At 44.9% G+C, this 14,158-nt stretch overlaps 1 protein-coding gene across 4 annotated transcripts in view; it reads right to left on the bottom strand.

Annotated features, from left to right (window-relative positions):
- The window catches only part of sptbn4b (spectrin, beta, non-erythrocytic 4b), a 68,135-nt gene that overhangs the window by 39,371 nt on the left and 14,606 nt on the right, over positions 1-14,158 (bottom strand). For 3 of the 4 annotated variants that reach the window (XM_088627665.1, XM_088627664.1, XM_088627663.1), the window contains exons 3-15: positions 13,850-14,001; positions 13,390-13,563; positions 10,484-10,575; positions 10,144-10,224; positions 9,369-9,484; positions 8,826-8,938; positions 8,059-8,246; positions 6,414-6,531; positions 6,161-6,319; positions 5,362-5,664; positions 4,876-5,026; positions 2,570-3,440; positions 1,184-1,321 (exon numbers count right to left, since the gene is read on the bottom strand). In XM_088627665.1, coding sequence (XP_088483791.1) covers positions 1,184-1,321; positions 2,570-3,440; positions 4,876-5,026; positions 5,362-5,664; positions 6,161-6,319; positions 6,414-6,531; positions 8,059-8,246; positions 8,826-8,938; positions 9,369-9,484; positions 10,144-10,224; positions 10,484-10,575; positions 13,390-13,563; positions 13,850-14,001 — 2,656 coding nt within the window. Of the gene's footprint in view, positions 1-1,183; positions 1,322-2,569; positions 3,441-4,875; positions 5,027-5,361; positions 5,665-6,160; positions 6,320-6,413; positions 6,532-8,058; positions 8,313-8,825; positions 8,939-9,368; positions 9,485-10,143; positions 10,225-10,483; positions 10,576-13,389; positions 13,564-13,849; positions 14,002-14,158 lie in introns of those variants that run through there. The other variant, XM_088627666.1, reaches the window with a different exon arrangement.

Here is a 14,158-nt window from a genome sequence, read left to right as displayed (position 1 = left end):
TTGTCTTTAATTAGCCCACATGCAGAATGTGAAACCGTGCCAACTTGACTGTCAGATTGGAAGGGGCCCAGAAAGGAGAGAGAGAGATAATCTAAACTTGTTTTTTTTTTTGGCACATTAAGGCTGTCAAAAAAAAAGAAAAGCAGAAATGGGAAGGCAGGGGATATGGCTGTGTAGTGGATGTAGCATGTAAATATGCGCATGCATTTTTGTTTCTGAAAATACTTCTTACAATTGGGACTGTTGCTGGAAGACTCAGTCAATGAATAAAGAGAAGACCACCTCAGAAAATGTCTGAGGAGCATCACATGGTGAAGCAATACAGTTTCCTTTGTGATGCATGAGTTACATAAAGAATTGAGCAGCACATCTAGGTTGGTGTGTCAGACCCATACTGCCACCGAGTCAAAGAGGCCGGGGTCAGGAAGGAATTTGACACAAGGGTCTCCAACCCTGGTCCTGGAGTGTCCTAAACCACTAGGATCTATAGGTCATGCTAAATTACCTATACCTGATTATAAATGAACTATTATCTTTCAATTAAGGGAATTGTGGTGCTTGAGGAGTGAAGTATTCAGTTTTTGTGTACTAAATGGTATCGAAATTGCTGAATTTACTATGCTTATCTGATGGCCACTGTTTTGTTTCAGGACTTTAGGAAATGGTCCCAAGTTTCCAATCCTGCTTTTGAAGGGCCACACGCCAGCTGGTTTTTATCCTTGTCACTGTAAACGTTTGAACTACATGAGTAATGTGTACATTTTAGTATATACTGTATATTTACGTGTGCAGTAAGGGAGTGGTACTGCCAAAATCTTTGAACACATTAGGTGAACTTGGGTGAGGATTTACAGTACCTTTATGCAGCATTTATGCAATGTAGAAAATCATATATTATGTTTCAGAACTTCTGTATTTCCTAAACACTAAATTCCATCAGAGCTCTGTTTGGCATAATTAGTTTCTTAATTAAAGAGTAACATGCTCTCTTGGCAATATACAGTAAAGGTACCTTTTAAATGTTAGTGTGGCTCTTAGAGAGCATGAAAATAAGTCGTTTGAAGGGCAAATAATACTAATGACAGGCAACTGCTGTAAAATTACATGGAAGGAAATTAAACATATAAAAGGGTGATGCAAAAACAAATGAGCCTTCGTAATCTGTTCCAGCAGAGCACTGTACCTGCTGTTGAGGTGGTCCTGGCAGCCCCGCACCTCTGCCGAGCTGGGGTGTCCACTGTCCAGCAGCTGCTGGACAATCTGGTTGACGTCCAGAATGCGGCCCATCAGGCTGTTCATCTCCTGATCCAGACTCTCAAACCTGGGGAGACAACAAGCACAGGAAGCGTGGTGCCGCTGTGGACGGCTGTAGGAGAAGGGGAGTATTCAACAGAACTAACCAGTGAACCACAACAGAACCAGCCACTGACAAGTGTTAATGCATACATGCTTTATTATTCATTCATTGGCTGCCCAAACTGATTAACTTTGATTAATACAAGATCATAAGTCTCCACTAAGTCCTTCAGTCTTACACTAGTGATCACATACAGCCACACAACAAGGATCATGTAAATATCTGGACCTTGTGAGCATTTGAAATGTATTAATTAGGGAGAAGATATGCACTGATATTCCTGTTTATTTCAACTGATTGTTCAAGCAATGATATCACTTCAATTTTAAAATCACCATGGCGTTCAATTAATATCATTAAATTGAACTGGAAAATATGAAAGAATTTTCTTCCTGTCTGGAGACAATTATTTCTGCTTTAAAATAATGGCAGATGCTCTTTTTCACTCTAGCTTTGTCTCAGTATAAATATTGAATGCTCATTGCATTGTGAAAATATTGCTCTATTGCATTTCTTGCAACACTGTGTGCAGCGTACGTCACTTAATAGGCATGACCCTCACGTTCGTCTTGCATAGTACTTTATGCAAGTTTGGGGTTTTACAAACTGCAGGCTCTCTTCCAGTTTCTACTGTCGGCATCTGTGAAGATGTATGCTTGTCATTTTTTTGGGAATTGCATCAGGTAAGCTAGATATCTGGCAAGGCTGTTTTTTGCCACTAGGGGGAGATATACAACCAATAACAACAACCGCTTTTAATTCAATAATAGGGATTCCATGTGGCCTATACTATAGGTCATATCACAACAGACAACCCTCTAGGCCAGATGCACGGAACAGCTCTCTGTCACTCCCGAGAATGACATAAAAATGCAGCAAAAGCAATAATCCCGGACAGGATTACAATTTCTGGGTGGTTCAAGCATGCATCCTGTTGGGACAGAGGCTGGGAAGTGACCTAAACCGAAAAACAGGGGGGAAAGCCCTCCTGAAAGGAGTGTGGAGCTGAGTTAAAGCAATGTTGCCAAGTCCTACATAGCAGCAGTTCGGAACTAGAAACGGAAAAGAAAAGGGGACTTCATCCACTTCTGCCCAAGCAAAAGACTGGGAGTAAGTGCTTTTTTGGTTTCCTTTGTCAGTCTTGTGGGTTTTTGGACTGGGACCAAATGATCGCCTCGCCCGCCCCCCCCCCCCCCCCATCTCGTACGGTACCTGTGGGCCACAACCTCCACATCCTCCAGCCTCTCGGGGATCTCCATCTTGTTCAGCCACTGCTCCTTCTCGTCAATCCACACCTCGCAGGCGTTCACCTCGCTGAACATGCGGTAGACGGCCAGGGCGTCCAGGAGCCACTGCTGGCGCAGCACCGAGACCTCGGCCACCTCCGTGTAGAGCTGCTCCACCTCAGCCATGCGGGCCTGCACCTCGTCCAGCTCGCGGTACTGCAGGGTCAGGCTCACCATGTGCTTGCGGAGCGCCACCACCTGCAGCTGGTGCGTCTCGATCTCCTCCCGCACGCCCTTGTGCTTCTTCAGCAGGGACTGGGTCGAGTACTCATCGTGGCCGAAGTCCTCACTGGAGACCAGGCGGTAGGTGTCCTGCAGCCACACCAGCAGGTCGTCCGTCTCGGCGTTGAACTGGAAGTAGTTCAGGGCCTCCTGGAGGTTGCTGAGCCGCTGCCTGGCCTGGTCTTCCAGCTTTTTCCACTCTGCTTTGACCTCCATGATCTTCTCCTGGATCCGCCCTGTCCCGAAGCACTTCTGGGTCAGGATCTGCTTGCCCTTCTTCATGGTCTGCTGCAGTAAGGTGCGCCGACCCATCAGCTCCCCCGCCAGGACCTTGTGCTTGTTAAGGAGCCCCAGCACGCTGCTCAGGTCCTTGCCATAGGTCTGCGACGCCAGGATGGACAGCTTCTCCCGGATCCAGGCCTCTTCCTCCTCCACCTCCTGGAAGAAAGCCCAGAGCTGCCGCGACTCCTCCAGCTCTGCGCGGCGCTTGGCTGCCAGCTGCTTGAGCTCCTCCAGGCAGGTGCTGACGTGATTGACGCGGTTACAGATCACCTGAGGATCGCAGGGCTGGTAGCCTGCAGAGGTGGGAGATGTTACTTAGCTGCAGCTTCCCTTTGTACTTTTAGTTAAAGGCTCAGAGTGACTTTAGAAGTCCTGCTGCATTGGCCAAGCTCTGGTGGGCTGGCTTTTTATTCCAGGCACTATGTAGTTTTCTAGTGTCAATGCCAAATTTGCTGGCATTTCAGGCACAATAAGGGTCAAAAGGCAGCTGTATTTGTACTGGTTAAAAATGTGAAAACCTCAAGCTTGTCACTTTGTTGATCTTGTTGATCTACAAAGATTCAGCTCCTCCAATCTGTCCTTGAGAAGGTAGGAAGGCAGTAAACTGTTCCAGTACCAGTACAAGTACAGAATTGTTTTAACATAAAGGTGTCATTTGGACTTAAACACAAAAATAAAATGTAGGTAGTATGCAAACACTCGTCAGCTTTTTGTGTTCTGTGAGCAATAAGCCTTTTGTGTGGTACTGTATACTGTAAATGCAACAAAACATTTCTTAAAACCATTTTGGCATTAGGTTATTTTTACCAATCTCTGTCTTAGGAAGTGCAACAAGACTTTTTTGTCAGTAATAGCAATATCGGTTATACTTGCCATAACAATGGAACCCTAACCTGTTTTGAAACTTTACAAAATGCATCTTTGCTTCCAAATGATGGTATTGTGCACTATGGGATCTTGCAGGAATGTTCATTAGCAGGTAATTCCGAAAGGCACAAGCCCTGGATATGATGTGTAAGAGGTGACAAATGAGAGGAGGCTGTCTGGTTGTTCTGTTCTTAGATTTAAATGCTCTTCTGTGAGTTTTTAATTTGTGTCCTGTGGTTCATGTTTTATTGTTCATTTTGAAGAAATCCATGGAGTTTCTTAGTGCCTTTGAGGATTCTGAATACCTGTGTCAGGTTAACTAGAGTCTCTCCTTGCTCAAGACTAAAAAGGTTCAGTTCTTTAGCCTGTCAGTGCAGGGTATTCCCTTAATTAACAAGCCCTGGATTGTGTCAAGTTACCCTTCTCTGGACTAATTCCAGAGCAGCAATCTTTTTTGTAACATGTTGACAAAAACTGTATACAGTGTTCTATATGAGGTCTTACTAAAGCTTTATACAATTGTAACATAACTTCCCAAGGTGCAAATTGTACATCGTTGCATCTTGTTTGTCTCTTTAAATTGCTTCCTCATGTTGTCTGGAAGAGGTAAAAAGCAAGAAGACATGTCTTTCACTCCCAATTCAAACACCATCAAACAGCTCTGCTGGTAACTTGGTGCTTATTTTACCTGTATTCAGTCTACCTGTATCAATGTAAACTAATCAGGCGAATATTTGCTTTTAAAGAAGACTGTTCCATTTACACAGCCTGGCTTGAACAGAATTTCTTTAGAAACTATTTAACTGTCTTTTTGTGGCAAAAACCTGATTGAGACGGGACACTCGCAGGGATGGTTCCTACCTTCAATATTGGCGAACTTGAGGGCAGCCACATTGAGCGTCTGCACTCTCTCAGCTTGGACAGCGATGTCTGCTTCCTGCAGCCCGTGTTTCTGGAGGAGATCGTCCACCTCCAGCAAGTGCTTGCCGAAATCCTTGGACAGGAGCTGCACCTGGGGGAGAACAGAAGGAGAAGGATTACCCACTGCCACTCAACAGTTGTCCAGCTGTGAGCCAGTGTAAATCCCAGGTCCAAATGCTTAATTATTTCTTTTGGATCATTCCTGGAAGAAATCTACACCAATTTCTTCTGCTCTATCATTCATCATTGCAATCTCTAATGCGAGCAAAGTCTACAAAACCCTTTTCAAGTTCACAGAGGGGAACCCAGCTACACATGCTAGATGGAAAGGAGAAATTTTAGCAGCCCTGTGGAAGAGTTGAGGAGTAAAAGGTGTTGAGGTGTTTTAAAGGAATGTGCAAACCCCAGGGGTTACCCCTTGCTCACCTGCATGTCTTCCATCCAGTCTATCATGTAGACCATCTCCTGGAAGGTCTTCTGCAGGACGAGGTTCTTCTCCAGCCGCGTCCTGCGCCCGCTCACCAGCTCCTTCAGGAGGCCCCACTGCCGCAGGATGTTGTCCTTGCGGGCCGCGATGCGCCGGATGTCGTAGTAGTTCTCCTCCTCCATCTCGGTCGCCAGCTCCACCACCACGCCGATCCGCTCCTCGTACGACGAGATGTCCGCCTCTATGGCCTCGTGCTTCTTCATGGCCGCCTCCACCGCGGGCAGGTCGTAGCCGAAGTTATCCTAAAATGGGCAGGTGGGAGTCAGAGCCCCTCGTCATGGTGGGAACAGTAAGGGAATGGAAACAAGGCTCCTACTGCATAGCAGTACGAGCTAGGACCCTTAGAGTGTCAGTATGTCTACTGGAACATCTGTACCGTGGAAACTGCCCACTGCTGAACAATGAAATGCGGAATATGTATGAATGGAGACCATGAAAAACAGAGCTCCTCAGAGATCTCTGATGTGTGCCCCTTGTGAATCCATGATGGCTCCAATACGTAGAGGTCTATGTGACTCACACTGCCCAGCAAGAAGCTGTTCATGAAAATATGTTCCCAATGCTCTTCCTTTTCTGCTACCATATCAAAAGATCCTACCCAATTAAAAATACAAGCACCCCTAAACAATTCCATAGTTCTCCAATTTCTTGTAGCTCCAGCCTGATGCACACAGCCACTTTACCAGGTTTGGATATGTCTGTCTTCTCCCTTTCGAGCTTGGGGGTTTGTCGCAGTACCTGCGAGACGAGCCTCTGGTTTTCGTTGAGCCAGGCCTCCCTCATGGTGGTCTTGTGGTCGAACCGCTGGGCGAGGAGCTCCAGCTTCTCCTGGCGAATCAGCTCGGTCCGCAGTGCCACGCCCCTCTCATGCTCCGCCTTCTCCAGCCTCTCCCAAGCCTGATGATCAACAGACATACAGTCAAACATAGGGCTCAGCTCCAGACAGGGCAATATTTTTTATCCCATGCCCTTAGAGGAGGGCAACACTCACCTTGTTGATGTCAGAGATCAATTTTCCCTCTTTAGGCACATATGGTTTCTGGTTGTTGGCTCTTAGTTTGCTTTGGATTGTGAAGAGGAGGACCTCCAGGTTACCCTTTTCCTGGAATCTATGAAACACCCAGAGCAAAAAAAATTACCAGGTGTATTTAAAGCCTGTCTGGAATGACTTAAACTTTAAAAATGCATTGAGGTATAATTTTGTTAGATTTATGCATCTCTAATTCAAACCAATAACTGCAGCCTGACTGTCAAGAACTTGTACACTTGTATGCTGTAAAAATGGAAACAGATCAAACAAATCTGTGCTTCAGATTTCTGTTCCTGAGTTTTTAAAGTAGTTGTAGTATTTCATTTGACTGACGTGTTTTGCGCCATTGTTAATACGGGGAGAGGAAGCTGAGAAAACGACAATAATAAAACGTACTTGCGGTGTGCAATAAAGCGGCTTGAGTTAACAGCTGACAGTGAGTGGACATGCACTTGCCCTGCAGCAGCACAAAGCCTGGTTTAAACATGATCCAGATGTTTCAGTTTGCATTTCCATCAATAAGCAGACATTCCCTTTGGTAATTCAGATAGAGAGTTACTCTGGCCCCATCAGTGAGACTGACAATACTGCTTTATTTAGGAATGTGATTCAATACACCTTTTAAGAAATGATTGATCATATTAAGCCAAAATGCTGCATTACAGCAGCATAACAGGGTTCAGAATTTGGAAAACGCATCCCACTAAACTGCCCATTTTTATTTTGACATCTGGTCAAAGTATTCCAGTCCCAGCTGGTCTGAAAAGGCTTTGATCAATGGCTGTTTCATTTATTTACTGTTTTAATTAACCTTAGCGCAGCACCTTCAGTTGTTTTGCTAAGTCCTTAAAATTAAAAAAAATGAGCATTGTCAGCCTAATATCATTACATGTATAACATGTTGAGCCCATCTGAGATGCATAAATGTTTTGATCACAGCACAGCATGGTTTCAATATACATAGTTTTGAAATCTTTGCAGCCCAATTTTACCTCATTCATGTTCTGTGTCCCTATTATTAATGAAAGCAGAACAGTGAGCATACAACTTAAAATCAAAGGCTTCTATTTACCCTAAGAGGACATGCCTCCTTCTTCACATCTGTCCATCCATGAGGAGTGTGATAAAATTATAAATATGATGGAAATACAAATACTTAACTACTCGTATTTTTTATTTACTTGAAATCATAAAGCCCATTTCTGACAGTGAAATTGTACTTTGAAGTAGAAGATGGGTTTTCTTGCACCCAATTATCAACAACTAAGACAGGGGTCTGTGTGTTACTCTATGTTATCAAGTCACATTGTGCACATCGGCATTGCTTTCACCACACAACCAAAAATGAAATACAACTTTTTATAATGTTTATATTCTATAGCACGGATTGACAGATGAGGTCATAAAGGATGATAACATGAGGTTGTCCCATAAACCCACCAGACTCCTCAGGGAAGCAACTATTGCATCCGATGCTGAATATAACCCAGGGGAAAAGGAGAAATGTGCTCATGATTTAATCAACTGGGTTTCTTTTCATTGCCAACAACACACAAGCACTCCCTCCTCCAGGGGCCATCCTTGCAGCCCCCTTGCATCATCTTACTTGTTGGGCTTCTCAATGGTGCAGTAGGTGGTGAAGGCCTGCAGCTGTTGCTGGACTCCAGCGAGGGAGTTGGCAAACTTCTGGTTGCTAATGATCCCAATGGTCTTCTCGATCCACTCCAGCAGCTCCGAGGCTAGGTCTTCGTAGCGCTCGATAATCTTCTCCGCCTCGATCGCATTGTCCAGAACCTGGCCACATCGCATCAACAGCGTCAGGTTAAGAGTCACTTGCCTTGACTTGCTGGCTCTTTAAATCTAAAAAGAGGCATTTCACAACTAGCATGTAGAATATTCTGGCAGCACGCTGAAACGAAGCTGTGAAAAAGCTTGCTGACATGAAAAGTATTAACCAAAGAGGATTAGACTTCAGCCCATTTTGTTCAACTACATACTTGAATGTAGTAACTCTTCAGTCTGGTGCTTGTTGCCAGTTTCCACAGTGTTAAGAGGAATAGGTGGGTGTGACTATGTCCTAGATGGGTCAATAGTCCTCTCCAAGGGTATCCCAACTGGGGGAGCTGGAGAAACTCAAGGGTACCACAGCAGTATCTGCAGCTGGGGCTCAAACCCATGGCCCTCCAATTAGGAGCCCATGGCCCTATCTGCCCTACTATGTTGTTTACCTTTACACCATGCCAACCAAAAAGACAAATGCAAACGAAAAACATTTAAGAAGGCTGGGAATAATGTTGAGGGAAAATGTCTCCAGGCTTCCGGTGAAAATCTCTTATTTCTAAAATCCTCTTTTAGAATCCTGCATCACCCTACCTTTCCAATTCTCTTTCCTTCCACAGCCAGCGCTTTCATTTTGGAGAAGTAGTGGTAAAAGGACACCACATAGGTGATGATAGACTTCTCATCAGGGTTCTCTGTGTTCACGTCTACGGAATGCAGAAGGAAAAGTACTGGTCATATTCACAAGGCCTGAATATTACATAAGACATAACTGACCAGCCGTGATGTTCAGGTCGATTGTCCATTTTTAAGAAAAGACTACATGAGATTCTCAGCTCTATATGCAACCAGCAACCCACTGAAAAAAAGGACCAAATGACCTACTCATCTGTGACCCTTCTTGCTATGACATGTTCTTAGGAACATGTAGATGAATTTTAAGTAGCTGTAAAAATCTCACTTAACAATAATATGGAAACAAAATGCAAGCACTATTGACACCATATACTTTGGGTGACCATAACTCTTCAATTCAAGAGAGAGCTCAGCTTGTTAAATTGTATTATACAGTATCTCCACATTAGATACAGGAGGGAGGGTTGCCCATCTTGCAGTGATATAGAGACAAGACCTCACCTTCAGGGTCCAGCAATTTTGTAAGTCCTAGGTTCTGTTCTGCAATGTTGAAGGCTTGCTGTAGATTGTACGTGGCATTCGATTTGGTCAGCTTATTAAATTCAATCAGGTCTGCCCTGCAAATCATCAGCACACACAGTCTGAGAGTGAGAAAACAGTGGTGGGACATAATGTACCTGGTGAAGACAGCTACATCAGTATTCAAAATCCTGACAGGCATGGTCAAATTCAACCCAGCAGACTTCTTCAGAATGAACAGTGCAACATGAACCACAGGACACAAGTGGAAACTAATGGGAAGAGCATTTAATACTTAGAACGGGGGGCACTTTTTTATAGAAGGTGGTGAGCGTCTAGAACAAGCTGCCCAGACATGTTAATGAAGCCTATACCTTGTCTTCTTTCAAGAGGTGATTAAACAAGATCCCTAGATCAATTAGCTACTGAAAACCAAGCATTCCAGATTTGTAACTTCACATTCTGAGTTCTTTCTTTTATACCTCATCTGTCTTGGCTGAAGAGTACAGACCTCTGCAATGCTTCTATTTCATTACAGGTGTACTCTTATCAAAAGCTCTTTTACATTTTGAATTCCCTGTACTTTGTCTACATCGTTTTCTTGCACAACATATAATACAACTCTTTACGAGAGGCTGCATAGCGCAATTAAATTAATGCTTTCCTTGTACAAGTTTATTGATAATCTTACCCATTTGTATGTTTTCTTGGAGAAAGCCTAGATAATAATAGGAAAAGCTCCTGAGTCCTGAGTTACCTGTGTTTGTGGATCAGTGCGTTGAAAGCCAAACCATCTCTCCAGCAGGTAGTGAAGTTTTGAATGTTCACTTCTGGGTACCTGTAAGGTGTCAGACAGTAATGCCATCAGCAGCTTTATTTTCATCTATCAGAGCCGTGGGAGAGGGAAACACATGTGCTACTGGACAGTATGCAACAAAGAAGAGCTGGTAAAAAACAGAGGAATGCATGGAGAGCTGATGGCAAGGAAGGTGCTTTTAAAACATTTGAGGTTGTCTCCCTCATCCTGACATAGTATCTCGCAGGTCTCTTACATGAATATTGTCATTATGACTCAGATAACTCCAGCAACCACTTACCCTGCAGTTTTCATCTGGCACCACAGCAGGAGAGCATCTTTGGCTGAGCGTGTCTCTCGATTGTCCTCAGTCTCAATCTTTATGACTTGGATCTGATTAATGAAGGGAAATACACGATGAAGGTGTCACGATCGTAAACCCCTCCTCTTAAGGACGCTCCAGCCCTTCCTTGTTCAGTACTCATTCCCTGCACCTGCCTCTGGTTCCTGCCCCATGTCCTATAAAAGCCGGGCGCTCACTCTGTTCCAGGCTCTGCATTTGTTCCCGTACCAGGCGAATCCGGGACCTGGCGCTTCCAGGTCCCGTCAAGGTTTTAAAGTTCCTGTTCCTGACGGTTCCAGTTTTAATTCTGTTTGTCTTGGATGGACCGCTCCGTTCTGGATTTTGCCTTCTCTCGGAATCCCCATTGGACTCAGTTTTGGACAGTTTGCCTCAGCCACACCTCCCCGAACACCAGAGCACCATGGACACACCCCCTGTTTTAATTCCTGATCCCTGCATGCCTTTTTCCCCGTGTTTTCCTCACTCTACCCCAGATTGTGTCGTCTGCATAGGGTCCGAAAAGAACGCTTTCGTGACAGAAGGTAGAGGGAGGTAAGGAGTCTTTGCTGTAGATCCAAGGTGGGAAGATTTCCTTTGCCAGACCAGAAGAAACAGGATTGAAATCAGGGGCTGCGTGATTCCACAGAGAATCAGATAGGAGCAGAGTGAGGAACGAGGCAAAACCTTATTTCTGTTTCTTACTGTTCTGTTTCACGTTTGTTTTTTATTTCTGCAACTTTTATTGGAAGCGCAAGGCTGGATTCACTCCAGCATTATCTGTCATGTATTTACTCTTAATCTGCACACATGCTCTGATGGGCACATTTGATCCCAGCTAATGAAGCCAAGTGACATAAACAGGCATTCCTCAACCTCAGCAATGACAGCGCTTCTCTCGATCTCTGAATTTGGAAATAAATGCAAGTAATTGACGTCATTCTGAAGACTCGTGGTGCCCAGCTCCTCTCCTCACAAGCAGCTCTTCAGATCTGTGCAATAGATGGGTTCTACAATGGCCCTCCAGCTCTGCAATCTGATGGACAGTGGCACCAGGTTCCCTTTCTGACAGGTGTCTGGTTTCAGTGCAGTGCAACGACAGATCAGCGAATAAAACCAATGGGAATATTTATTAGCAGCTGCAGCAGTAACTGTGCTCACAACTGTAACAGCAGTAGCAGGAAGAGTGGAAAGACAAAACCCTTCAGCTCTGATATTCAATGTTAATCATCATCAATAATGTTACCGCTAGCAGCCCAGGAGAGCAGGCTGAGAGCTCACAGGCTCTGACGTTTGCCTGTAATATTGCAGATTGCTTTGCTTGTTTTGCCTTCACAGGAAAGGGTCTGGACTATCCTGAATGCTGCATCTACTCCGGAAGTTTTTCCAGGAACAACTACCCCCCACACACACACACCATATCATGTTTCCAGCTCACCTGACTGTCTTTTTCATATGCTTTCCCTTTCACCCAAAACCCCTCCCAACACACACACTTCCGACGCAGATACCGCAGCGCTGAGTCCCTGTAATGCTGACAGGGCAGAGGTCTGGCACCAGCTCGAGACAGGAGAAGGAAAAAAAAGGACAATAGTAAAGGCCTACGCTCCCAGAGTTCCACCCGTTTGCAGCGACCTTCTCCTTCTCTTTCACCACATGAAAAATTCAAGAGCCTGTCGGCTGCCTGGCTGCTGTGTGCAGAATGGGCGAGAGCTATATTGCCCAGGCTATCCCCACAACAGTTCAGCAGTGAGGAATGCTGAAAGGCAAGAGGGCTTGGGGATTGTCATTTTTGTAACAGAATCCCAAAAAATCGACTAAGGCCACCTCTATTAACATGGAAATTCAAGTTGCTGACCGAACTGTCTCCTCCAGTTATGCGGCTGTGTATGATCTTGGGGTCTCTCCTTTACCGAGTCTACCTGGTCCTGTTCATTGCCGCACAGATAAAATACATTTGGCATAAACAGCATTTTAACACCATCATTAGAGCAGAACAGAAGGAAGCAAAGTGTGGAAGGCCATCTGTGTTGGGTGTTTGCTTCACCAGGTTTCAGAGACTTCCCAGTGAAGATCTGCTTCAAGAATGCACTTTGGAAGTCCTTTGTGACTGAATGAATGCTCAGCATCTTCTGCTGGAGTCCTGGGTTTAATTAGCTCGTAGGATCCATCTTCCAGGAGAAAGCAGCCACCCTACAGCCATGTGCTCACCTCATCCCCATAGTGTCCTGCCTCCCACTAGTCATTTAATTGACTTTCAAATACTTGACTGGCCTTACCACTGAAGATTATTTCAACAATTAAAAGGGGAACTGCAACGCTACTTTTCTATTTCGAAGTTAGAAAGTATCTGCATTGATGAGGGCATTTTAAACCACAATAAAAGTAAAATGTACACAGTGCCCTCTAGTGCTTGGGGACCTATAGGACTTGTGGCTCTGGAGGGTCACCATAAAACTGTGAGCACAAAGGTATAAACTGTAAAGTTTCCAGTTATTCGCAGTGCTATATTGATGTCATTGTCTGCAATTCAGAATGAGGCAACAGAACTTCCGGTGACATTAAGCGGCAATTTTACACTGAAGACAAGCAGGCTTGTGAATATTCTCTTCTACGACTTTAAGACGGTTTTTGCCGATAAATGGAACTTACTTGTTCATTCATTCAACATGGTGACTAACAGTACTTTCACAAGTTCACCATTTTGTGAAATGCCTGAAATTTTTCTATTCCGTCAATGAATTTATTTCCTTACCGAGATTTAATAACCCTTTTGAGAGTCCACCTTTAAGTACACACTCTGATTTGCAATGGTCTGGAAACACCTCCGTCTCCTCCCCCCTTGTCAGAAGTGGCCAGAGCCGCACCTGGAAGCGGAGGATGATGGTCCAGATGAGGCCCAGGGTGAGGCGGTGGTTGCCGTCGACGATGTCGTGGGAGCCCACGTTCTCCAGGTGCACCCTCTGCTCCTTGAGGAACTGCAGGGCCTTGTCCACGTTCTCCAGGCAGTGGATCCGCATGCGTCCTCGCGTGGGCCGGGGCTGAGGGACAGAGAGCGTGACAGAGGGGCAGAGCGCTGGGCTGAAACAGCATTGCCAACAGAGGAGTTCGAGAAACCGCTTATTCGTCGGAGTATAAAAACAGCCACACAGGGCCTACGGTTTTTAAATATCAGCGCAATTTACATTATTCCTCTTTGAATTTATTGAAAGAAGTCACCTTAAGCATTGTCTTCAAGTGTAAAGCTCTTTTGTAAGCGGGCAAAAAGATCTACCAGTCTAAAGTCTACCAGCCCTGGGCTATGGATGTTAAGAAGTTGGAACAAACCAGGGGCTCTCCTGATAGCACCTCCAGGAGTCTGGTGAGCATGTAGCCGTCCCGCAGGTCATTGTAGAGGTCGGCAATTCGGCAGGACACCCGCGCCAAGTGAGAGTTCACCCATTTGGTGAAAGTCTTTTTCTGGACTGCGTCACGCTCATCTTAACACACAAAAAAAAGACAGAAGGGAAGGAGATGAAGACTTTGACCAACCATTTTTGGTCAGGCAAACCACAGTGCAACCTCCTGACCTATCAGCTCCTACTGGCTCCAGTCTTCACACTAACCTCTTTTTTTATTTTTTCTGAACTATATTTC

The sequence above is a fragment of the Lepisosteus platostomus genome, chromosome 4, assembly GCF_059453375.1.
Source record: "Lepisosteus platostomus isolate fLepPlt1 chromosome 4, fLepPlt1.hap1, whole genome shotgun sequence".
Lineage (NCBI taxonomy): Eukaryota > Metazoa > Chordata > Actinopteri > Semionotiformes > Lepisosteidae > Lepisosteus > Lepisosteus platostomus.
The sequence above is the reverse complement of the archived record's forward strand: the minus strand, read 5'-3'. Positions and strand labels throughout refer to the sequence as shown.